This window comes from Alligator mississippiensis, chromosome 3 (genome assembly GCF_030867095.1).
Source record: "Alligator mississippiensis isolate rAllMis1 chromosome 3, rAllMis1, whole genome shotgun sequence".
NCBI classification, from domain to species: domain Eukaryota; kingdom Metazoa; phylum Chordata; order Crocodylia; family Alligatoridae; genus Alligator; species Alligator mississippiensis.
The window spans coordinates 216,186,670-216,204,922 of record NC_081826.1 but is presented as its reverse complement, the minus strand read 5'-3'; the positions used below and the strand labels follow the sequence as shown (position 1 = coordinate 216,204,922).

At 40.7% G+C, this 18,253-nt stretch overlaps 1 protein-coding gene across 1 annotated transcript; it reads left to right on the top strand.

Annotated features, from left to right (window-relative positions):
* The first annotated feature begins 2,057 nt into the window (after positions 1-2,057).
* CTXN3 (cortexin 3) lies at positions 2,058-13,299 on the top strand. The gene is made up of 2 exons (XM_019477977.2): positions 2,058-2,380; positions 8,894-13,299. Exons 1-2 carry the CDS (start codon positions 2,350-2,352, stop codon positions 9,232-9,234), a joined length of 372 nt encoding a protein of 123 aa, XP_019333522.1. The 5' UTR covers positions 2,058-2,349; the 3' UTR covers positions 9,235-13,299.
* Positions 13,300-18,253: the final 4,954 nt, after the last annotated feature.

Sequence of the window (18,253 nt, the reverse complement as noted above, 5' to 3'; positions counted from 1 at the left end):
TTAAACCCCGATTGGCTTTCATTCACATGTCTGCACTAGGGAGCAATTGAAACCAGTCCATTCAAGTTCATCTGAAGGGGTTCAGGCTGGGAAAGTAGAAAATATGCAAGCAAAGGAACAAAGAAATCAGGTACTAACTTGGGGTGTTAAACATCATAGGATGCAAGATGTGTGGTAGTGATTGGTGCTTACGTAAAATAGTAGTATTGGAGTGTTGTTGTAGCTGTTACAATAAGGAAATGTACAAGAGGCAAGAGGTTTTTTCTGTGATATCTTTTATTGGATTAACTGTATAGTTGGGAAAGGATGTCAGGCACAAAGTGCTATTCTTCTTTGGGCATCTATGCACGTGTTCTGGGATGGGGGCGCACTTTAATTAGAGCAGCTCTGAGAACCCCTCTAATTAAAGCACCTGCAATGTCACATGTATTCAGCACTGTGCTTCAAAATGATGGCAGGGGCACTTTAACTGAAGCTTATTCAACAAGCTTTATTTAAAGTGCCCCCCCCCCCCATTTTGAAATGCGGGGACACTGAATACACGTGATACAGAGGTTGCTGGAGCAGACTAATTACTACGGTCTAACAGACTCACAGAAGACTTGCTTAATTGAGTCTGCTCCAATGTGTGCTAATTAGCACATGTCAGAGCAGAACTCCATCACATGTATAGGTGCCCCTAGTGCCTGAAAGCTTGTCCAACATCTCTCCCAACTATACAACTGATCACACCCAAAAAAGACACACCCAAAAAAGAAAAAAACTTTGCCTGTCTTGATGGACCTCTCGGACAGACAGCTTGGGCAAGGGAAAGGGAGAGAAAGGCATTACGAAGAGCCTATTTCTGACTAGGGAACCAGCTAAGTTCAAAAGAAGCTGACTGGAGGAAAGAGAGTGGGGGACTGCAGGGATTCAGAGGAGAAACCATGAACTGAAGGAGAAGGACACTAGACAGGGAAATGCTTGAAGATGCTGTTATTTTTTAGTCATAGGTATATCTTTGTGCTATCTAAGGTAAAGAGTAACTGTATTTAGAAACGTTTGCAAAATCAGCATATCTGTAAGTTTTGACAACCATGTATTGTTGGAAGTGTAATTTTGAATTATGAGTGCCATAAAGTTGGAGCTCTAGGGATGGATGTGCTTAAGCCTTGGGAAAGGCTGGGTAGAGATTCAATACTGAACTTTGGGGAGAAGTGGCTGGGGCACCTGGGCTGGTAGACTGTAAGACCACATTTCTAGGAAAAGGTAACAGAAGAGCCTGTGCTGGAAAAGTGACCATAATAGCAGTCACTTATGGGCACGGGGACCTCCCAAAATAGCAGTCAATACATACCGGGAAGCAGACAGGAAATTATTTGTCCTGGGGGCACTGCATGCACAGCCTCTTGTGAAACTGTGGTTCCACATTGCTCCCTAGCCTGGGGAGTGACACAAATGCCTCTCTAACCTGTTTTGCCAATTGTAAATTGGTGAAATAGTGTTTTTCAATAAATGTCCCCTTCTTGACACAGGATTATAAATCTATTACTTTTCTTTTGGGAAAGGAAAACGAGACAAATCTTGCTTGAGAAGGTGTTTTTCTTCAAATAAAAATACCTATGGCCATGTTTGCAAGCAATGGTCAAACACATGGAGCTTCCAGGTAAAAGGCAGTCTTAGATACCTGCTTTAAAACACGCAGCAGAGGTGTTGGTGAATACATCCATACCTCTCTCGGATACATGCTGTCCCATTGCAAGGTTGGTTTATTTTCCTTAGCAAGCATACCTTGGAATTATGATCACATATTGTTCCTTTGAAGCCCCTTAATTAAGAGGTTTGCCTGAAGGTCATAAACCATAATCAATAATCAGCTCTGCTGATAAAAGAGTGCTAATTGGCATAAAAAAAGGCAGATTACTGACAGGAATCAATGGAGAAGAGAGGAACACTGGCAGATTTATGGCTTTGATTTTATAAAGGTATGGGAATGCCCTGTGATGATTTTTTTGGTATTCCTTTGGAATGTTAATGTTCTCCCGAAGATGGTTTCAGACAGCCTGCTAGGTTACTGCTGTATTCAGTGAAGCAGAATCCACTGAAGAGTTGCTGAGGCAGAACTGAAATTGTAGCTTGCCACGAAGAAACGACAGTAGTGTCAGCTAATTACTTCTAACGCAAACAGGATTTGTATTCAACTTTGTTTTTCATGCAAAATTCCAAGCCTTTAAAAGACAGGGCGAGATCCCGGGGTGCTTCTTGAGTTTCTCTGCAGTCCTTGCTGCTCTAGGTTTAGAAATCCAAGGAAGGTACAGAAGGATGGAAACTAAAGATACTTGTAACTACCTGTAACTGCTGCAGTGGGAAATGGGCCAAGTTTGCTCTCGACTAGATGAAGGTACTTGTATGATAGAAACTGTACCTGTGAATGTCTGATTTTTTAAATCTATTTATTTCTTTTAAATAATGGTCTACAAGCCGGGATAATAGTTTATATGCAGTATCTCCAGGTCTGAAGTACTGATCTCAGTATTTCAAACCTACTGTTATTAAATGCATCTAAAATAGAATAGCATAACATTTAAAAAATCTGAAGTGTGCTTTCTTTTTAAGTACATTAAGGTTAGCAACCAAGTTAACCTTTGACAAATGCAAAGAGGAATAGAAGCTACACATTGTCTTATTGGAGTATAAGATTTCTAATTTTGGAAAGATTTGTAACTATTTACTGGTGCATGAGGAACCCATTCTAAACAAATATTTTAATAACATGTTGTTGCCTTTAAAACTTTTACTGTAAATATATGATTATGCTTATACATTAGCACTGTGGAGGGAGGAAAAGTCTCACAATACTGATGCTCATATGTTTGCAAACCTTCTGTCAGAGGGACATAGATTAGGAGAGGAAAGGGAAATTGTCTGTTTTGTGTGAATCTTTCAAACTATGGGCTGAATTCTCAGATGGTGTAAGTTAAATGAAGCTGTGCTGATATACACCAGCTGACCTTGTCATGTTGTTCTTTTTGTTTAAACCCAAATATCGTATAAAGTGAGCAGTTACTTCCACAAAGTCAGTTATTAATTCTTGCACTACCATTTCCTACAATAACTTTATCCCCACCCCATACATCCCACATGTACATGCACAACCTATATACACTAAGGCACTCTCCTGAGTGTTTCCATCTAAGATAAAAGATAATGGTGTGAGTTAGACATTACAGTAAGACATACAAAAAACCAGAACTCTTGGTTCCAAAATGATACCTTTTATTATACCAACTGCAAAATCGCAAGAAAATTGTCCATTTTTGGAAAATTGTCCAAAAGTTCTAGTTTTTTGTATGTCTTCTTGTCTCAGACCAACACAGCTACCAAGTACACCCTTGAAACATTACACTACACATTTCATGGAATTACAGTGTGCAATATAACAGGAGAAGCAGCCTAGAAAAAAGAGCATTTTCCTTTTGTAGTTTTTAATTAATATTATTGCTTTTGAAATCTAGTTAACCCTGTCTGGTTGTTTTAATAGTCAATACTAAGCATTTTTTTCCTCTGGCCACACTAGCAGTCTGAAGCTCTGCTGGTAAAAGCTGAGAATATGCTGTTATGAGTCTGCAGGGAAAACACTGGCAGTTTCCTGACCCTAAGCTGATAAGTAAGAAAGTATGAAGAGTGGTAAATCTGGAATAGGATAACTGGATTCACATTTACTAAGCAATAACTGTGGTCAGAGAGACTGTGAAGTATCCTGGTTTAATGGCACAACTGATGGAATATCTGCTGTAATGTTGTCTGTGAGGCATTTTTACATACCATAATTAGCGTGTTTAATTACACTTCTTAGTCTAGTGGCTATTGTAATGAACTTACATGTATAGCAGGTTGCTTTGACGGTGCTAACATTACAAAAAAGTTGGGGATACATGGAAATACTTTCTATTTAGCACACAGATACTTGCACTTGGAAAAGCTTGTGCATTAATAGTGAAGGAAATGCTGTGACTAAACTGCTAAACTAGAGTGGGTGAGATAAGAAAATAATGTATACAGCTAACATTATGTTAACTACTCAATAATGGAAACCCAGTTTTGCCATTAAGCCAGAGACTCGCATGCAATGTATGCGCTGCAAGGCGCTTGATGCAGAGAATTTAACACAGAGTTAAATTCTGAAGTTTTTGAGTTTTCAGATTCAGAGTGAAACCAAGGGCAATATTTGGCTCTTTTTCTTAATTTTAAAGTGAAATAAGACTATTTCTATATAACCTTAGACTTGAAGTGTTTATTATTTACTCATTTTGGTTAAGTGATATTTTAAAAAGACAAATTATCTGTTGTTAATGAGCAACAGGATGATGAAGTCAGTAGGACTGTGGCCAATTACACCAATAGTGAATTTTGCAAAGTGTGTCTAACTGGCAGGTCAAAGTATTATTTTAGTCATATGAATATGTGGGTTTAAGTGTTCTGTGCTGACTGGAATTCTTTTTGACTCAACTCATTTTAAGAGTCATCTATTAGTTTTAGAAAATCTGCGCAGGACAACTGTAACTTTATTAAATATTATTAAATAGGTGATTTATTAAACACATAAAAGCAAGCTGGAATACTACAGAGCTTTATTCTTACTTTGAATTTTGTGAGAAATTTATTCTTTTAAAAAAAGATCCAGATGTTATATGTCTGAATTTCCTGTTAGGATGTTTCCAAAAGCCTGGTGCTTTCTTCAGCATACTTAAAATACACAGGGTCAGATCGCTGGCTGCTGTTAACTTGTGTAACATCATAGGATCCAGCGGAATTCCTTTAAATATATGCCAGAAGAGGATGAAGCCCACATTTTGATCCTTTGTTTTAAAAATTACTCTTTTTCAATTATTTGACTCCATTTGTTGCAGAGCTTAGAAGTACACACAGCATAAGAATAGCACCCCTCTCCCAATTAATCCCCAGAATTAAAAAAAACAGCAACAATAACAACAAAACCTAAGAGCATATACAGTGGCAAAGGTGAGATTCAGATTTCACAAAAATCATCAAATCCCACAGTCTTCTTGACTTGTCCTGCTGGTGCTCGTACATTATAAGAATCTTTCATAACAAAAAACACACAACATACAGGCAGGCACATCAAATGCTATTTATTTACATGTAAGGTAACAGAAGAAGGTGGTTTAAACACAACAGTGCAAAGTTCAACTTCATTATAAACAATTACTGAAGGACCCAAGTTAAAAGAAGAACAATTCCTTTCTATTGGTTTACTATAATGCCTTTAAAATAAGAAGCATACTACTATGTTGCCATAAATCCTAAAGATATAATTTATAAATGGAAATTTTCAAGTAAAAAAATCAAATGTTGAAAAGCAGGGAAACGATTTAAGGTGAACCAAACAAAATTTAAGTCTTCCTACATATTCCTATCAAAAATTTGTTTCATTTTCTAAAGTGGAGTAATGTAGTATTTGATAAAAGAGTATCTATATCATAGCTGGTTAATATAATCACCTTTTATACTTTGTTTGACTAGGGATCCTGCCTGCTAAGCATATCTTAACTTGTGCTGTGATAGTGTGATTTCTATAGCCAGAGATAGGCAGTGGAACTCCAGAGGTTTGCAGACATGACCAGAGAATACAGATTGTGCAATCTTTGTAGATTGGTTAGAGTTTGGTAAAATGAACATCATGCAGATATGCAAGGCCACAGTGTTAAGATTGCTGTGGTAGTCATTATTCTGTATTTCTTGACTCATATGCCAGTCTTTTATGTTGTAGTGACACAATCTTTCATTTGGTTTTGATACTTTTACAAGGAATAATAGAGAAAAATGAAAAAAAATTCACTGTGGAAAATTCTGCCATTAATTCTACAAACTCCCCTACTAAATGAAAAATAATCTTCTGGGCTGCCATAAAGGAAAATCAATTTGGTTTCTGTTGTTTTAAAAATACAGAGATCCTGAAATTAAGAGAGTCATGTTGAAAGTGCAATATCAAGATCAATAAAATTAGCTAAATGTATATTTGCAAAAATAAATGATAACAACAGAGCTTGATGTGGACAGAAAGGTATCCAAGAGTGTACTTACTAAGTGAAGGATTATTCATATCTGTGAGCAACCCATTTCAGCAGCTAACTGAAGTAAATACATTTTCATCCAAACGCAGTAGGGGTACTCACTGCATTGAAAGTGATCTGTTTGTTCAATTAGTCATAATTAAGAGACACACAGACAGCAGCTTGTGCCTAAAGAAACCTCTGTTCTAGAGGCTTATTTTTCTTTAAAGAAATAAACACCAGCCTCTGGAATCCCCATCCATATGATAACCCTGCTTCAGCCCTGCTTGCTTTTAAAAATAGCAGCCAAGAATAACATTCAGTCAGTACAGTCTTGCTTTTTCTTGATTGTCTTGCTGCTGGTATTTCAACTGTAATTTCCAGTGATTCACAGTGCTATTATTTGAGTTTTGCACCATTAACTTTAATATTTTATGAAGTGCTGGAAAGGTGGGAGAAGGATCTGACGGCTGAAGCAATAGACAAAGAATTAGAGCTCTGGCTGCTATCCCCAATTGTTACATTTTTCCTGTGGACCCCTTGGCAAGCTATTTGGTTTCTGTGCTTTTATTTTGTAGGCCCTGAAAACGGGGATACCATTAGTATATCATGCTAGTGCACTGAGATAGTAGTGTAATTTGGGGAAGGGGGTGGAAGGGAGACGGGGAGGAGAGACGCAATAAAGCACCAACCCCAGAAGGAGATTCAGAGTGAATGCCAGAATGACAGTCCCAGGGTGATTATGCCCATGCCACAGTCCATGCTGAGGGAACTTGTGCCAAGGCAGCAGTAGCCTGTGCAGCTGCCACCACCACCAGTCTGAGCCAGGAGGTAAGTGCTTCCACTGCGTTGTTAGTGGGTGCCAACATTTGAAGTTACACCTCCGTACAGCAGAGTTAATCTGGACCAGTTGTACTGACTCATAGCAAGAAAGACTGTGCCCCAGATTTACAACCTAAGTACTCATCACCCCTCTAAGATGTGCACAAGAGAAAGATATGTGCACAGATCTACACCATAACAGCTCTGCAGCTCCCTGGACTATCAAAAGCCTTTCATTAGGATCCACACAGGGAGGGGAGGTGGTAAAGGAGCATGGAGCTTCTTCCCCCATCTCCGCATTATCATTTCTGGGTCCCACCCTACAAAGTGGGCATCTGTGACCTTGAGGAGTCTCTGGTATACAACTCCAGTGGGGCCACTGCTGTCCTACTACATTGAGAAAGGTTTGCACATTGCTGTGACTTAGCAACCTTTTTTTTGTTCTCATTTATGATTCACATAGCAGTGACACCCGACAGCCAATGGCAAGAATCAAAGTCCCATGGGTTAGTGAAAAAAAATCAAATGTACTCCCAAGCTCAAGGGCCCATTGGGTTAGCTATTGGGACTCAGTTCTTGCTTCAAAAAGCTCACTGCTTAAGTTTCTAAGTGCACTGGGTGGTCTCAACATGGTTTTGCAATTAGATATTTTTGGTTTATGGTGCCAGCACTTGTAGCATGATATGTGCTGGTCTGATCTAAATTCCAAAACTTCCTTCATACCTTCAACTAAAGTCAACTTCAGCTTCAGTTTCTTCTTTCAATTAAGGCCATGTCTGGCTATGAAAGTGGTTACACAATAAATCTCTGTCACGCCATTTTTGTCCCTGGTCACATCTTGAATTAAAGTATTGCTTGCAGTTTCTGTACATGGTTTTGAAATCTTCAAAGAATTCAACACATTTGCGCTTTACTGACCAATAGATACAAGTGGGTCCTGATATTTAAAAGTAACACAGTAAAAATCTGAAATTTTCCTGGTAAGTGAAAACTTTCCATTTCACTGTCCTTGCCCATTCTTCCTAACCATATTTAGGTAATGCCTACATTTTAAACTCTAACCTTCTAAACCCCCAATCTAACCCCCAAATTTTCATGCCTGAAATGAGAGGCAGCTTGATGAAATGTGTCTTTCTAAAGCAGTTTTAGGAGGGCATTTAAAGGCCCAAAATCAACAAAGAACTTAAGTACGCGATTAGCTGAGTGCACATGCTGAAGTGTAAATGAAATCTGAGACCCAAACTTTCCTGAATCAGAGTATCAGTGACTAAAAGGGCCCTTTAGTATAGTAGTTTTGTCTTTGACCTTCATTGTAGCAACATTACTACCATGTTATAATCCTGTGCCTCAGTTTCTGTGTTCTTATAACAAGATTATTTATCATTAAGATTCACTTACCATTTCCCTTTTCATGTATCATCTGAGATCTGACACTTTTATTAATCTGGTTGTTCCAAAGGTTACAGTGCTCCTTATTAGTCAGTCTGTTGAATTTTTCATCAGCTGTAGCTGAACATGCTTTCAAAGGAACTGAACTTAACAACTTTTATATCTCCGTATCGTTTCAGTTATAAATTGGTTCACACATTAAAAACTGTGAAGCTCTGACATATTTGCTGCTTTATTACCTATTCTCTTTGTCTCTCTTGTTTTATTTGAAATATGTGTACCTTTTAATATCTGTATATATATAACTATATACTTATTTTCTCAGATAAACACGATGTGATAATTGTTTTTATTCATGTGTGGTAATAGGTCACTACTGATCAGGTCACCCTTGAAAGTGGCAGCTTACTTATGGCAATGTAAATATCTTTTTGTTTGCATGATATACATTGGATGCAATCACATTTAAGCCCAATACTACTTAGCGGTCATATTGTCAAGTGGACTGTTCTGGGTATCCAAGAATAGTCTTACTATCTCTCATATAAAACTAATGCCTATGTTTACCAAATGACTGTTAGGTTTTACTTCCATCTGATATTTCCCCCCGCCCCATTCTTTCCCTGTAGATGAAAAAGTACATTCAAGTGATTTCTACCATGACCTCAACAAATTGATGATGAAAAGAAGGAAATTGTGGGATTACTCCTTTCAGCTTCCCTGGACAATGGAAGGAGAGCCATTCACTTCTGCGTTGTTGCCAGCTGAGAATATTCCACCAGACTCTAGTATTACCCTGGAACAGAAAACCACATTTGTCTTTGTGATTTTATTGTTTATTTTTTTAGGAATCCTCATTGTCCGTTGCTTCCGAATTCTCCTAGATCCGTACAGGAGTATGCCGACATCTACCTGGGCTGACGGACTTGATGGACTTGAGAAAGGCCAGTTTGATTATGCGTTGGCTTAGAGACTGAAAACTCAGAAGCATTACCCCCACCCCCCTCCTCCCCCCCAGGTTTCCTCAGTTGCTATAACTGCCTCACACAAGTGCACAAAATATTAAATTGTACTTTTTACAATAAATTAAGTCAAACATTTGAAGGATTTGCAATCCTTCCAATAGAAAAGAAGAAAAATCTAAAGTTTTCCTTGGCAAAGCCCTCCTTCAAAATGCATTGTAACAATAAATAGTCTGAGCCATATCTTAAAATGTAAAATAATGCTTGTGATTAGTTTTGCTGGAGAAAGCTTTATTTTACGAAAGAAGCTTTTACTAGAAAATAGTCTGTAGATATATAGAGGAGGTGAGGTGTGCTTTTATGATTTCTATTTGAAAACTAATTATAATTTTTCCAAGTCCTACTAAGCTGTTTTTCCACTTCACTTTCTCCAGTCAGCAGAAAGGTAAGGGAGTTGCTGTAAGTTTTAAAGCTTTAGGATATTTTGGGGTATGAAGGAGGGACCTCTTGCATGTCCCCTGAGAAAATCAAACCCCAGTTCTTACCTGGTATGAAAACAATATTGAATTTATGTAGTACTAGCAAACTAGACTTGGCAGAAGTGTTAATTGTGAATAAATTCTTTGATGAATTTGGCACATTTTTTGTCTTTGCAAACCAAAGCCAAGTTCTGCAAATGGATTGGTGATTCCTCCATTCTGGCATTAGCCAAATGATTTATACTAAAACATTTCAGCTGATTCGGTGCTCATCAATTGTTCATGTTGCGTATTTGTTTTGCCTTCCATTATGTGTAAATCATGCACTGTTTTTTCATGCTGATTTGGATAACTGACATATCTGAGAATGAAAAGAGCAAATGAAAGTGAATTAACTATTCTGTTCATGGTCACACAGCCTTTTACATGGGACTTCGTACAAAGAAAAGCCATTTCTGTATGCTAAAAACCTGTTTACATGATTGATCAAAAGATTGAGTTTTAAGAGATTGCATAAAATTGACTGGAGTGGTTGCTTAAAATTCAAATGGATGATCACAAGCATTGCTTAGCCATAGAGAACCACTGTATTAGGAGTGCCACTGTATGTGCTTGGAACTGCCAAGCATGTAAAGGCCAGTCTGCTCAGATGTAAACTCATGAGAAACTTGTAAAGCATTTTAATGCAGTGCAGTTTGAATATCTCTTTATGCAAGAGGGAAGGAGGTGCCTCTTTCAGTGTGTGTGAGCAGCCTGTGCCTTAAATTAAGCTACATCAAATGTAAGAATTTTGGGATTATTGATAGCTCCAATCCCTTTGTGCTGTGTTCAGTTTACTGTCATCACAGGGAACATTCAACACCAGTTCCTCAGCTGGCATAAATGCTGACTTGTGTCAGCTGAAGATTTGGCCTTTATGCTCTTCTGCATAAAAAAAAGACACTCAGATAAAGAAGCAAACTCAATCTTCTGGCTTGCTTCCTAGGTAGCTGTGTAGCAGTGCCACTGCAAGATAGAAAAATATTGTCAGTGTTGCTGAGCCAGCCCAGCCCCTAGCGATGTGCTGCCAGTATTTAGTAAGAGGTTCCAACACCATTCCTTCCTTTGGCCTGCAATAAATTCCAGGTATATTTAGAAAAGGGAAGGGTGTGAGAGTGAAGAATCTGTTCATTTCTTTTCCTTTAAATGATAAAAATATAAATAAGAGCTTTCTCCCCACTGGAACAAAAAGGAGGCAATATTCCTGGGCAAACATACACATATAGCACAGGGTTCCAGCTTGGTCATTGGGAATTCTTGCATGTGGGACTTGGAGTTTGGGAAATATCTGACACTTGGTGCTTCCTGATCCATTCTGAAGAGAGAAAGATGTTCTTCCAGTGTACTTTAATGAACCACAGAGATAAGTTATCCCAGTAGGGTAATTTAGCCATATTGTCAAAGCTTAACAATCATTTCCTGAAAACACTTTCGCAGCTCATCATTTTAGGTAAATAATTTTTTCCTCTATACAGAACAGGCCATTGAAAGAGCAGAACAGTATTTCATTCCAGGTGGGAAAAAATGGGAACAAGTTCACGTCTCATAAGAATACAGGATTGCTGACTGGTTAAGTGGAAATATTAAGTGGAAATGGAAAGTCTGAAGGTCAAAGCGGCTATACATGACTCTGCCATATAGGCTGGGCCCAATGTGCTAGTTTATCCAACTGTTCCTTGGAGACTATTCCAGACATATGGAGAAGAAATGCACTAAAATGTTAATATTCCATATAAAATCATATATTTACTCCACTTACTGTGGAGAATAAGAGTTTTAGTTCTATTATTTTTATGCATATCCTATGTGTTCTGGCTTATCTGCTGGAAATTGTCCTGCCTGAGGGCAAGGAATAAAGTGAAAGGGAGCTGCTGTGGGGAAGCAAACAAGAGTAGCCAGAAGCTCCTGAAAGGAGCAACAAGGGAATCCCTTATCTCAGAGGAGTCAAAGACATGGCCTGCACAGCCACATCATCCAGCCCCTGTGCTATCCCTGGGCCTCAAGTTGACCAACATGCCACGTGTGACACATTCTGGACTGGCCGCGTGTACAGGGTCTGGGATATGTGGCACATGTAGCAAATGCTTCAGGACAGAAACTGCATGCAGGCCAAACCGGGACTCCCCCCATATGCTGGATCCAGCTCCCACAATGCCTGCTCTGGCCAGTCTAGGACTGCTGCATGCAGTGCCTGCTCTGCCTGGTCTTGGACACAAGTCACATGCATTGCCCATTCCAGCTGGTTTGGGGCAGACACCAAGTATGGTTCTGGATGGGTATGCAGCAGGGAGTCGGGTGGGGGCGGATTCCAGGCCTGGGGACCAGTCCCAGGTCACTCATGTAGTCTGCAGGGCCAGATGAGTTTGACACCCTGCCTTACCTGGTCAGTCCACTTGCCAAGTGCCAACCAGGCTAGTAAGGTAGATCTGACCCTAAGATCAAACTGTTACAGCCAGGCTGCCCAACTTCTAAGCAGCTAGGGGGTACATGTCCCTCAGGCTCATTAGCAGGAGCCATATCAATGGGGGCCATGGGCCCTGGGGCTGCATGCTTCCCACCCCCACTGCGTGGTCCACCCTGGTGCCCCTGCCACTTACCCCCTGTTCTCTTATTGCGCTGCATGTCCAGATACCCCTTGCAGCTGCACTGTGCGCCTGGGTCAACCTTGCTGCTGCACTCTGCATACTCCCCCCTTCCCCCGCCCCGGGTACCCTGAATCACCCTTAGCTCCCCAGCTGTGAGCTGCCCTGCTGCACCGTGCCATTCAGGCACCCTGGACTGGAGGCTTCCCCAGCATTGCAGGCTGTGCTGTGCTGTGCTGTGCTGTGCTGCCCCTTGCCCCACCCCATAAAGAAGGAACAGAGGCAGAAAGGGGAAGCCAGAGGGAGGGGGAACCTGAAGCCTGGGCTGCTGCTGCAACCACAGCTGTGGGGGAAGTGGCTGCTGGGTGGGAGTCGGGTGGATCCTGTTTAACCACCTGCAGGCTGCTTGTGGCCCATGGGCTGCCAGTTGGGCTGACATTCCTGCATTATAGGATCTTGGGCATAGAAAAGGAAGGGGAGAATTGGTGAGCAGGTTGGCAGCAGCTGCCATCAAAGTATGAGGGAATAGCTTCTGTGCTGCAGTCAAGTTGTGACATCAGTTCATGCACACATAGCTGAGCTAGCTTTGAATTACCTTGCTCCAGTATTCAGCTAGCTCAGCATAGCCACAGCAGTATGGAACCCCATGCTGCAAACCCTGCCTGGGAACCTGGGTAAATACTCTTGTGGCTCCATACTGATGGACTGGCATGCTGTGGCTATGCTGCTGTCACTACCTGAGCTATACAGTTTAAAGCAACCTCAGGTCTGTGTATACTAGGGTAGATGCTACTGCCAGAAGGTGGAGACAGACAGCACAGCAGACTATTTCTCCCACCAGAAGACAGGTTTGAATGCAAGAAAGTCTTAAAGTTTAAATAAGAGGAAAAATATGCATAGACTGTATTGTTTTTGCCCTTTGCTCTGCATGTGATATACCTTGGGGGTATGAATAAACATTTGTTTTGAATAAGCTGGTTTTGTGTCCTTTTAATCAGATCCTGTCACTGCACTCCCAGAATTAAAAGGCTCACAGGTTTCAAACGTAGTTAGGCCTGTGAGGTTAAGAAGACTGGTAAGCTCCAGCCCAGAGACCCATTCTGTAGGTGCATCTGCACTGCTCTCTACTGATGGTTAGTACCACTACCAGAAGCAATCTAGCTGCTATTGCATGGAACTACCCTACTGAGAAGCAAAAACATCAGCATCAGGCATCATCATCATCATCATCATCACCAGGCAAGAGTGAAGGTAGCTAAATTCTGTCTCCACTAGGGCACCCTCGAGAGGGATATAAAAGGTGTCTGAAGCACAAGAGGCCTGGTATTGTAGTAACAACATGTGTTTAAAGATCAGCCCTCATGCTGGTGACCACTACTTATGTTCAGTATCTTGCTTAGCAAATATGTTGAGTTTGTAAATCAAAGCTCCTATTCATGCTGCCACAGTGAGCATAAAAAAGCAATTGTTTTCCACTTTGTACATCCTGTTACCAGTGTTTCTAGAGTTCTGCAGCCCTTCAGACCTGTTTTCTACAGCAGCTTTTTGACAGCCTGTGTAATTTCTGCAGCATTGATAAAAGGGCCTGCATCTCGGTGGATCTTGTTCACTTTGGGAAGGTGTCATCGTGGAAGCATATGTTGCTTTACATAGTACTTCTCATTCCTATATGCTAATTAATCTTCACAGTGACCCTGAGAGTCAGTGCAAAAGGGGGAGGAGAGGCAGAGATTTTAAGAGATTTTCCCTAAGGCAGAGATGGAGTGGAGATGGTATTAGAGTCAGGACTGGGTTCCTGTGCTTTGCTGAGATCAGTAGACTATAAGCCCTAGACTGTACAGTAATACTATACCTGCTCCTTGATGATATCTACAATCATGAGTCTGCATTCTGCCTTGGAAAAGGGAACTGTTATGAAAGATCCATTGGTCCCACGTCCGCTCCATGCCCTAAAACCCATTACTTAGTCAAGAGTAAGAATTCTGCCTGGAGAAGGGATTCTCAGATCCTGTTCATCCCACTGCATAACAGACCTGTACTGATGTGGTGTAGCTGGAGCCATCTAGAGCTGCAGAAGATGGGATGAAAGCAGCTCTGTAAGATGTGCACCATGGCTGGAGGAGAAACCTGAACTTAAGGAGTTTACAAGCTGGTGATCACGTGAGTACCTTAATATTATATTAATTGTTCTGCTAATATTCTAATATAATAAAAGCCTTAGTTTGTTTGTCTGTCTGTCCATCCATAATGCTTTATTCACACTCTGATTGGTTGTCTCGGCAGCCAATCACAATGCTGACTAAAACAACCAATAAGAGTGCTCTGCACAGACAGACACACATGGTGGAGCACCACCATGATGGAGAGGACTGGGGGCCAGAGTGGGAGGCCTTGCTCCTCCCCACCCAGCTCAGCTTCTTGGAGGCAGAGGGGGAAGGCAGGGATGAACTGGGATGGTGGAGCGCAGCCATGACAGTGGGGATGGAGGGGACAGACCGGGGGGAGGGCGGGGGGAGGCAAGGCCAGTGGCAATGGCCTCACCATCCCCTCCACTCTGCCCCTGGCCCTGCTCCTTGGAGGTGCTGGTGGTGCGGGGTGCTGGTGGTGCAGCGCTGGCCTCGCCCCACTCAACTCCGGCCTTGCTGCTGCATCCAAGGGAAGGCCACACCTCACCCCCCTGGCATTCATGACAGACAGTTTGCTAGTACATGACATCATTGCCAATATCTTGACAAGAAAAGTCATGCAGAAGATTAGGCTTTCTGTAATGTTTTGTTTGAGTGCTTTACTTTGATCTATGGTGGTTTAAATTCTTGTCCTGTTCAATAGCAGTGATGTCAGGTGAAATGTATTTACAAAATGACATTGACCATGAGGTAGTGATAGGTTTGCACTGCACTGTAGAGATACCCAATACAGTATAGCCTCACCAGCATAGAGATGTGTATGACCCTTAACAGCAAGGCAGATTAGCTTGCCTTTCTACCATAGCTAGGCTGCTTCTGTTGCCCATGCTAGCTGCTTTAAAGCATTCTCAGGTATCTCTATCAGACATGGCAATGTACATATGCCATAACTTCCTACAATGGGACAAAGCTGCATGGTTTTTAGACTGCTTTTTCAGAAAAAAGGCAAACTACACAGAACAGAATGAAAACTCCTAGAGGGTCCATCCATTAACCTTGCCAATTCAACCCAATGTAGGGATGTATAGGGAAAGGGTTTCTCTGTTGTAAATCTGGTGCCTGCTCTATGAAAATCTATTCCTCATTCTAGTAGACCAGATTATGAATCAAAGTAACCTTAAGGGTGAAGTTACATGTTACACTTAAACCATACTAGGCAATGTGAGGGTCTGCACATTAAAGCTCATTAACTTATGCTAAGTGCCCTTTGAGCATCTCAATGTTACACCATTTAAGGCAAAGGTTAAATCTGGGCTGTGCTACCTAGCTCACATTAGGGTAATTTCAGTTTGCTCCATGGATATAAAACAAGCAATTTGTACTCTTTCAGTATCCCAGGATGCACGGCTCCTAGTCTCCCCAACCAGCACCCAGAGCAGGGATAGTGTCCAGGTGTCCTGGCTCTGAGCCATATGCCTGCTCACCAGTCCTCTAATAACAAGTCAGAACTATTCAGCAAAAATGGTATTAACCCTTAATGTGAGACTGCTCACAGCCCATTCTCACTTCTAACACCACTAAACATCACAGATTTAGTATAGTCTAAGTGTAACATGTAACATCTCCCTTACAGAGCTATAACCAAACCCATCTGTAGTTTCTCCATCAAGTTTTTTCTGCTACTCTGGGTTTACTGGAATGCGAGATGTCTGAGCCATTTCCCTAGCATAGTCCTGCAACGCTTGATATTCTGGAAAGGGAGTGGTAGGTGTGGAGGTTGCTGGCATTCTACCATGCTGGATTGCCCAACACTATTCTGGTGGAAGGTTTTAAATAGGATGGAGCCTGGCTCAGTAACCAATTGGCTGAATGAGTGGCTGTTATAACCATTTTTCTTTTTATTGGATTTATTTCTGGCTTTAATAAGAGCATTACCTATTTTCACACCAATCACCCTCTCTTAGGCACAAAAAAATAGAATATGTTTATGAATTGGAGGTAACGGGAAACTTCCCTGATTCATTCCATAGACTTGATCCTGATCTCCATCATGTTGGTTTAACACCAGTGTAATGCTATTGACTTGAATGGATTTATACCATATTTCCTACAGGGAAACTGAGAATCATGTCCCAAGTCTCTAAACATATTCCATTGCATCAAAGAGCTGCTAGTTCTGCATTGATGTTTAATACATGTGAAATCAATTTTATCACTCAGTTTTTAAAAAGCAAAAACTCCTGGGTGTTAAATTTTAATAGATTCTATAAATACCATAACACTACTGTGATGATGACATGCTTTTATTGTTTTTCTGACATGACCAAAAATAGCTTTTTCACAGTAACTAATGCATTATCAATTACAGAACCTACCAAATAGATTAAGCATTACAACTGTTATTTAAAGTTCAAGAATGCTGTAATATGGACAATATTTTTCTCTAGACTTGGACTTGTAGGTTATTTTCAATTGGAGTAAAACTGCAGCAAAGGAAATGATTACATTGCCCAATTCTGCACAAACACATGTTTGTGGCTATTGATCTATTCTTCCCCATACAGTTAAGACAATCAAGATATAAAATGTTATACTTCTATGTAATTTAACTTGGTGTTTTAAAAATAGCTGTATATGAAATAACATCACCCTTCTTTCTCATTCTTCTGTATTTTTCCTGAATGGGAAAATGAAACGAGGTTGATAACCAACATGTTTAGGCATGAGGGGAACAACTGGGATGGGAGTAGTATCAAGTATATTGCAAGACTTGTCAAAATATGCCTATTATCTGTTTAATCACTTGGAGCGCCTATAGACACGATGGAGCTCCGATTAACTAAGTCCACTGAGAGTCTGCTAGAGTGTGCTAATTAGTGTGCTTCAGCAGTCTACATGTCACGTGGATGTAGCATCCCCAAATTTCAAAATGGTGGTGGGGGTGCTTTAACTAAAGTTCGTCAAATGAGCTTTAGTTAAAGTGCCCCTGCCACCATTTTGAAGTATGGGATGATGAATACACATGACACTGTGGGCGCTTTAATTACAGTGGCTCTCAGAGCCGCTTTAATGAAAATGCCCCCATCCGCCACCTCAGAGCATGTATCTAGATACCCTTGGATATCTTGGACCGACAGGATTTTGTACAATGCAAGGGTGTTTCCTTTACTTGAAACTAAATAAGACAAGTTCTTTTCCTCTATTATTGCTCTTTCCATTTCTGATTTCTTTGGCTTGTCTTCTCCCAGCTCTGTTCTTCCCCTCTACATGTGGCCAGGCTGTCTCTCCCACACACAGAGGGTCATTCCCATGTAGAAAGAGTTGTTGTAGCAATATGAGCAATTAAGTACACCTTCAAGAATGAAGAACCAGCAAACTGGAGCTTAACAACAATTCCAGATATTACGATTCTCTCTATAGTTTCAATACTGTTGTGACTTTATGGGTTGTATGATTCAGGTTCCCATTAGGGATTGCACTGTATCACTGGAGTTCTAGTAAAGATAAGTCCTCAGTGCTTTCCCACATTTTTAACCACAGCAGCAATTCCATCTGCTCTGTTGTTCTAAAATGTGGCTTCTTTCTAAATATAGTTTTAACACATGCTAGAGACACATAGCCTATAATAGGTATTATATGAACTCTCAAAGGTGTTAAGATGCACTGCTTCCATGTCCCAGAACTCTCTAGTCACTGTGAAAGCAGCAGATACTATAGTAGTATGATACCTACTTGTAAACTGAAATGACAAAGATTATCTGAATAATCTATGTTTAGTTACATAGCAATATATAGAAATAA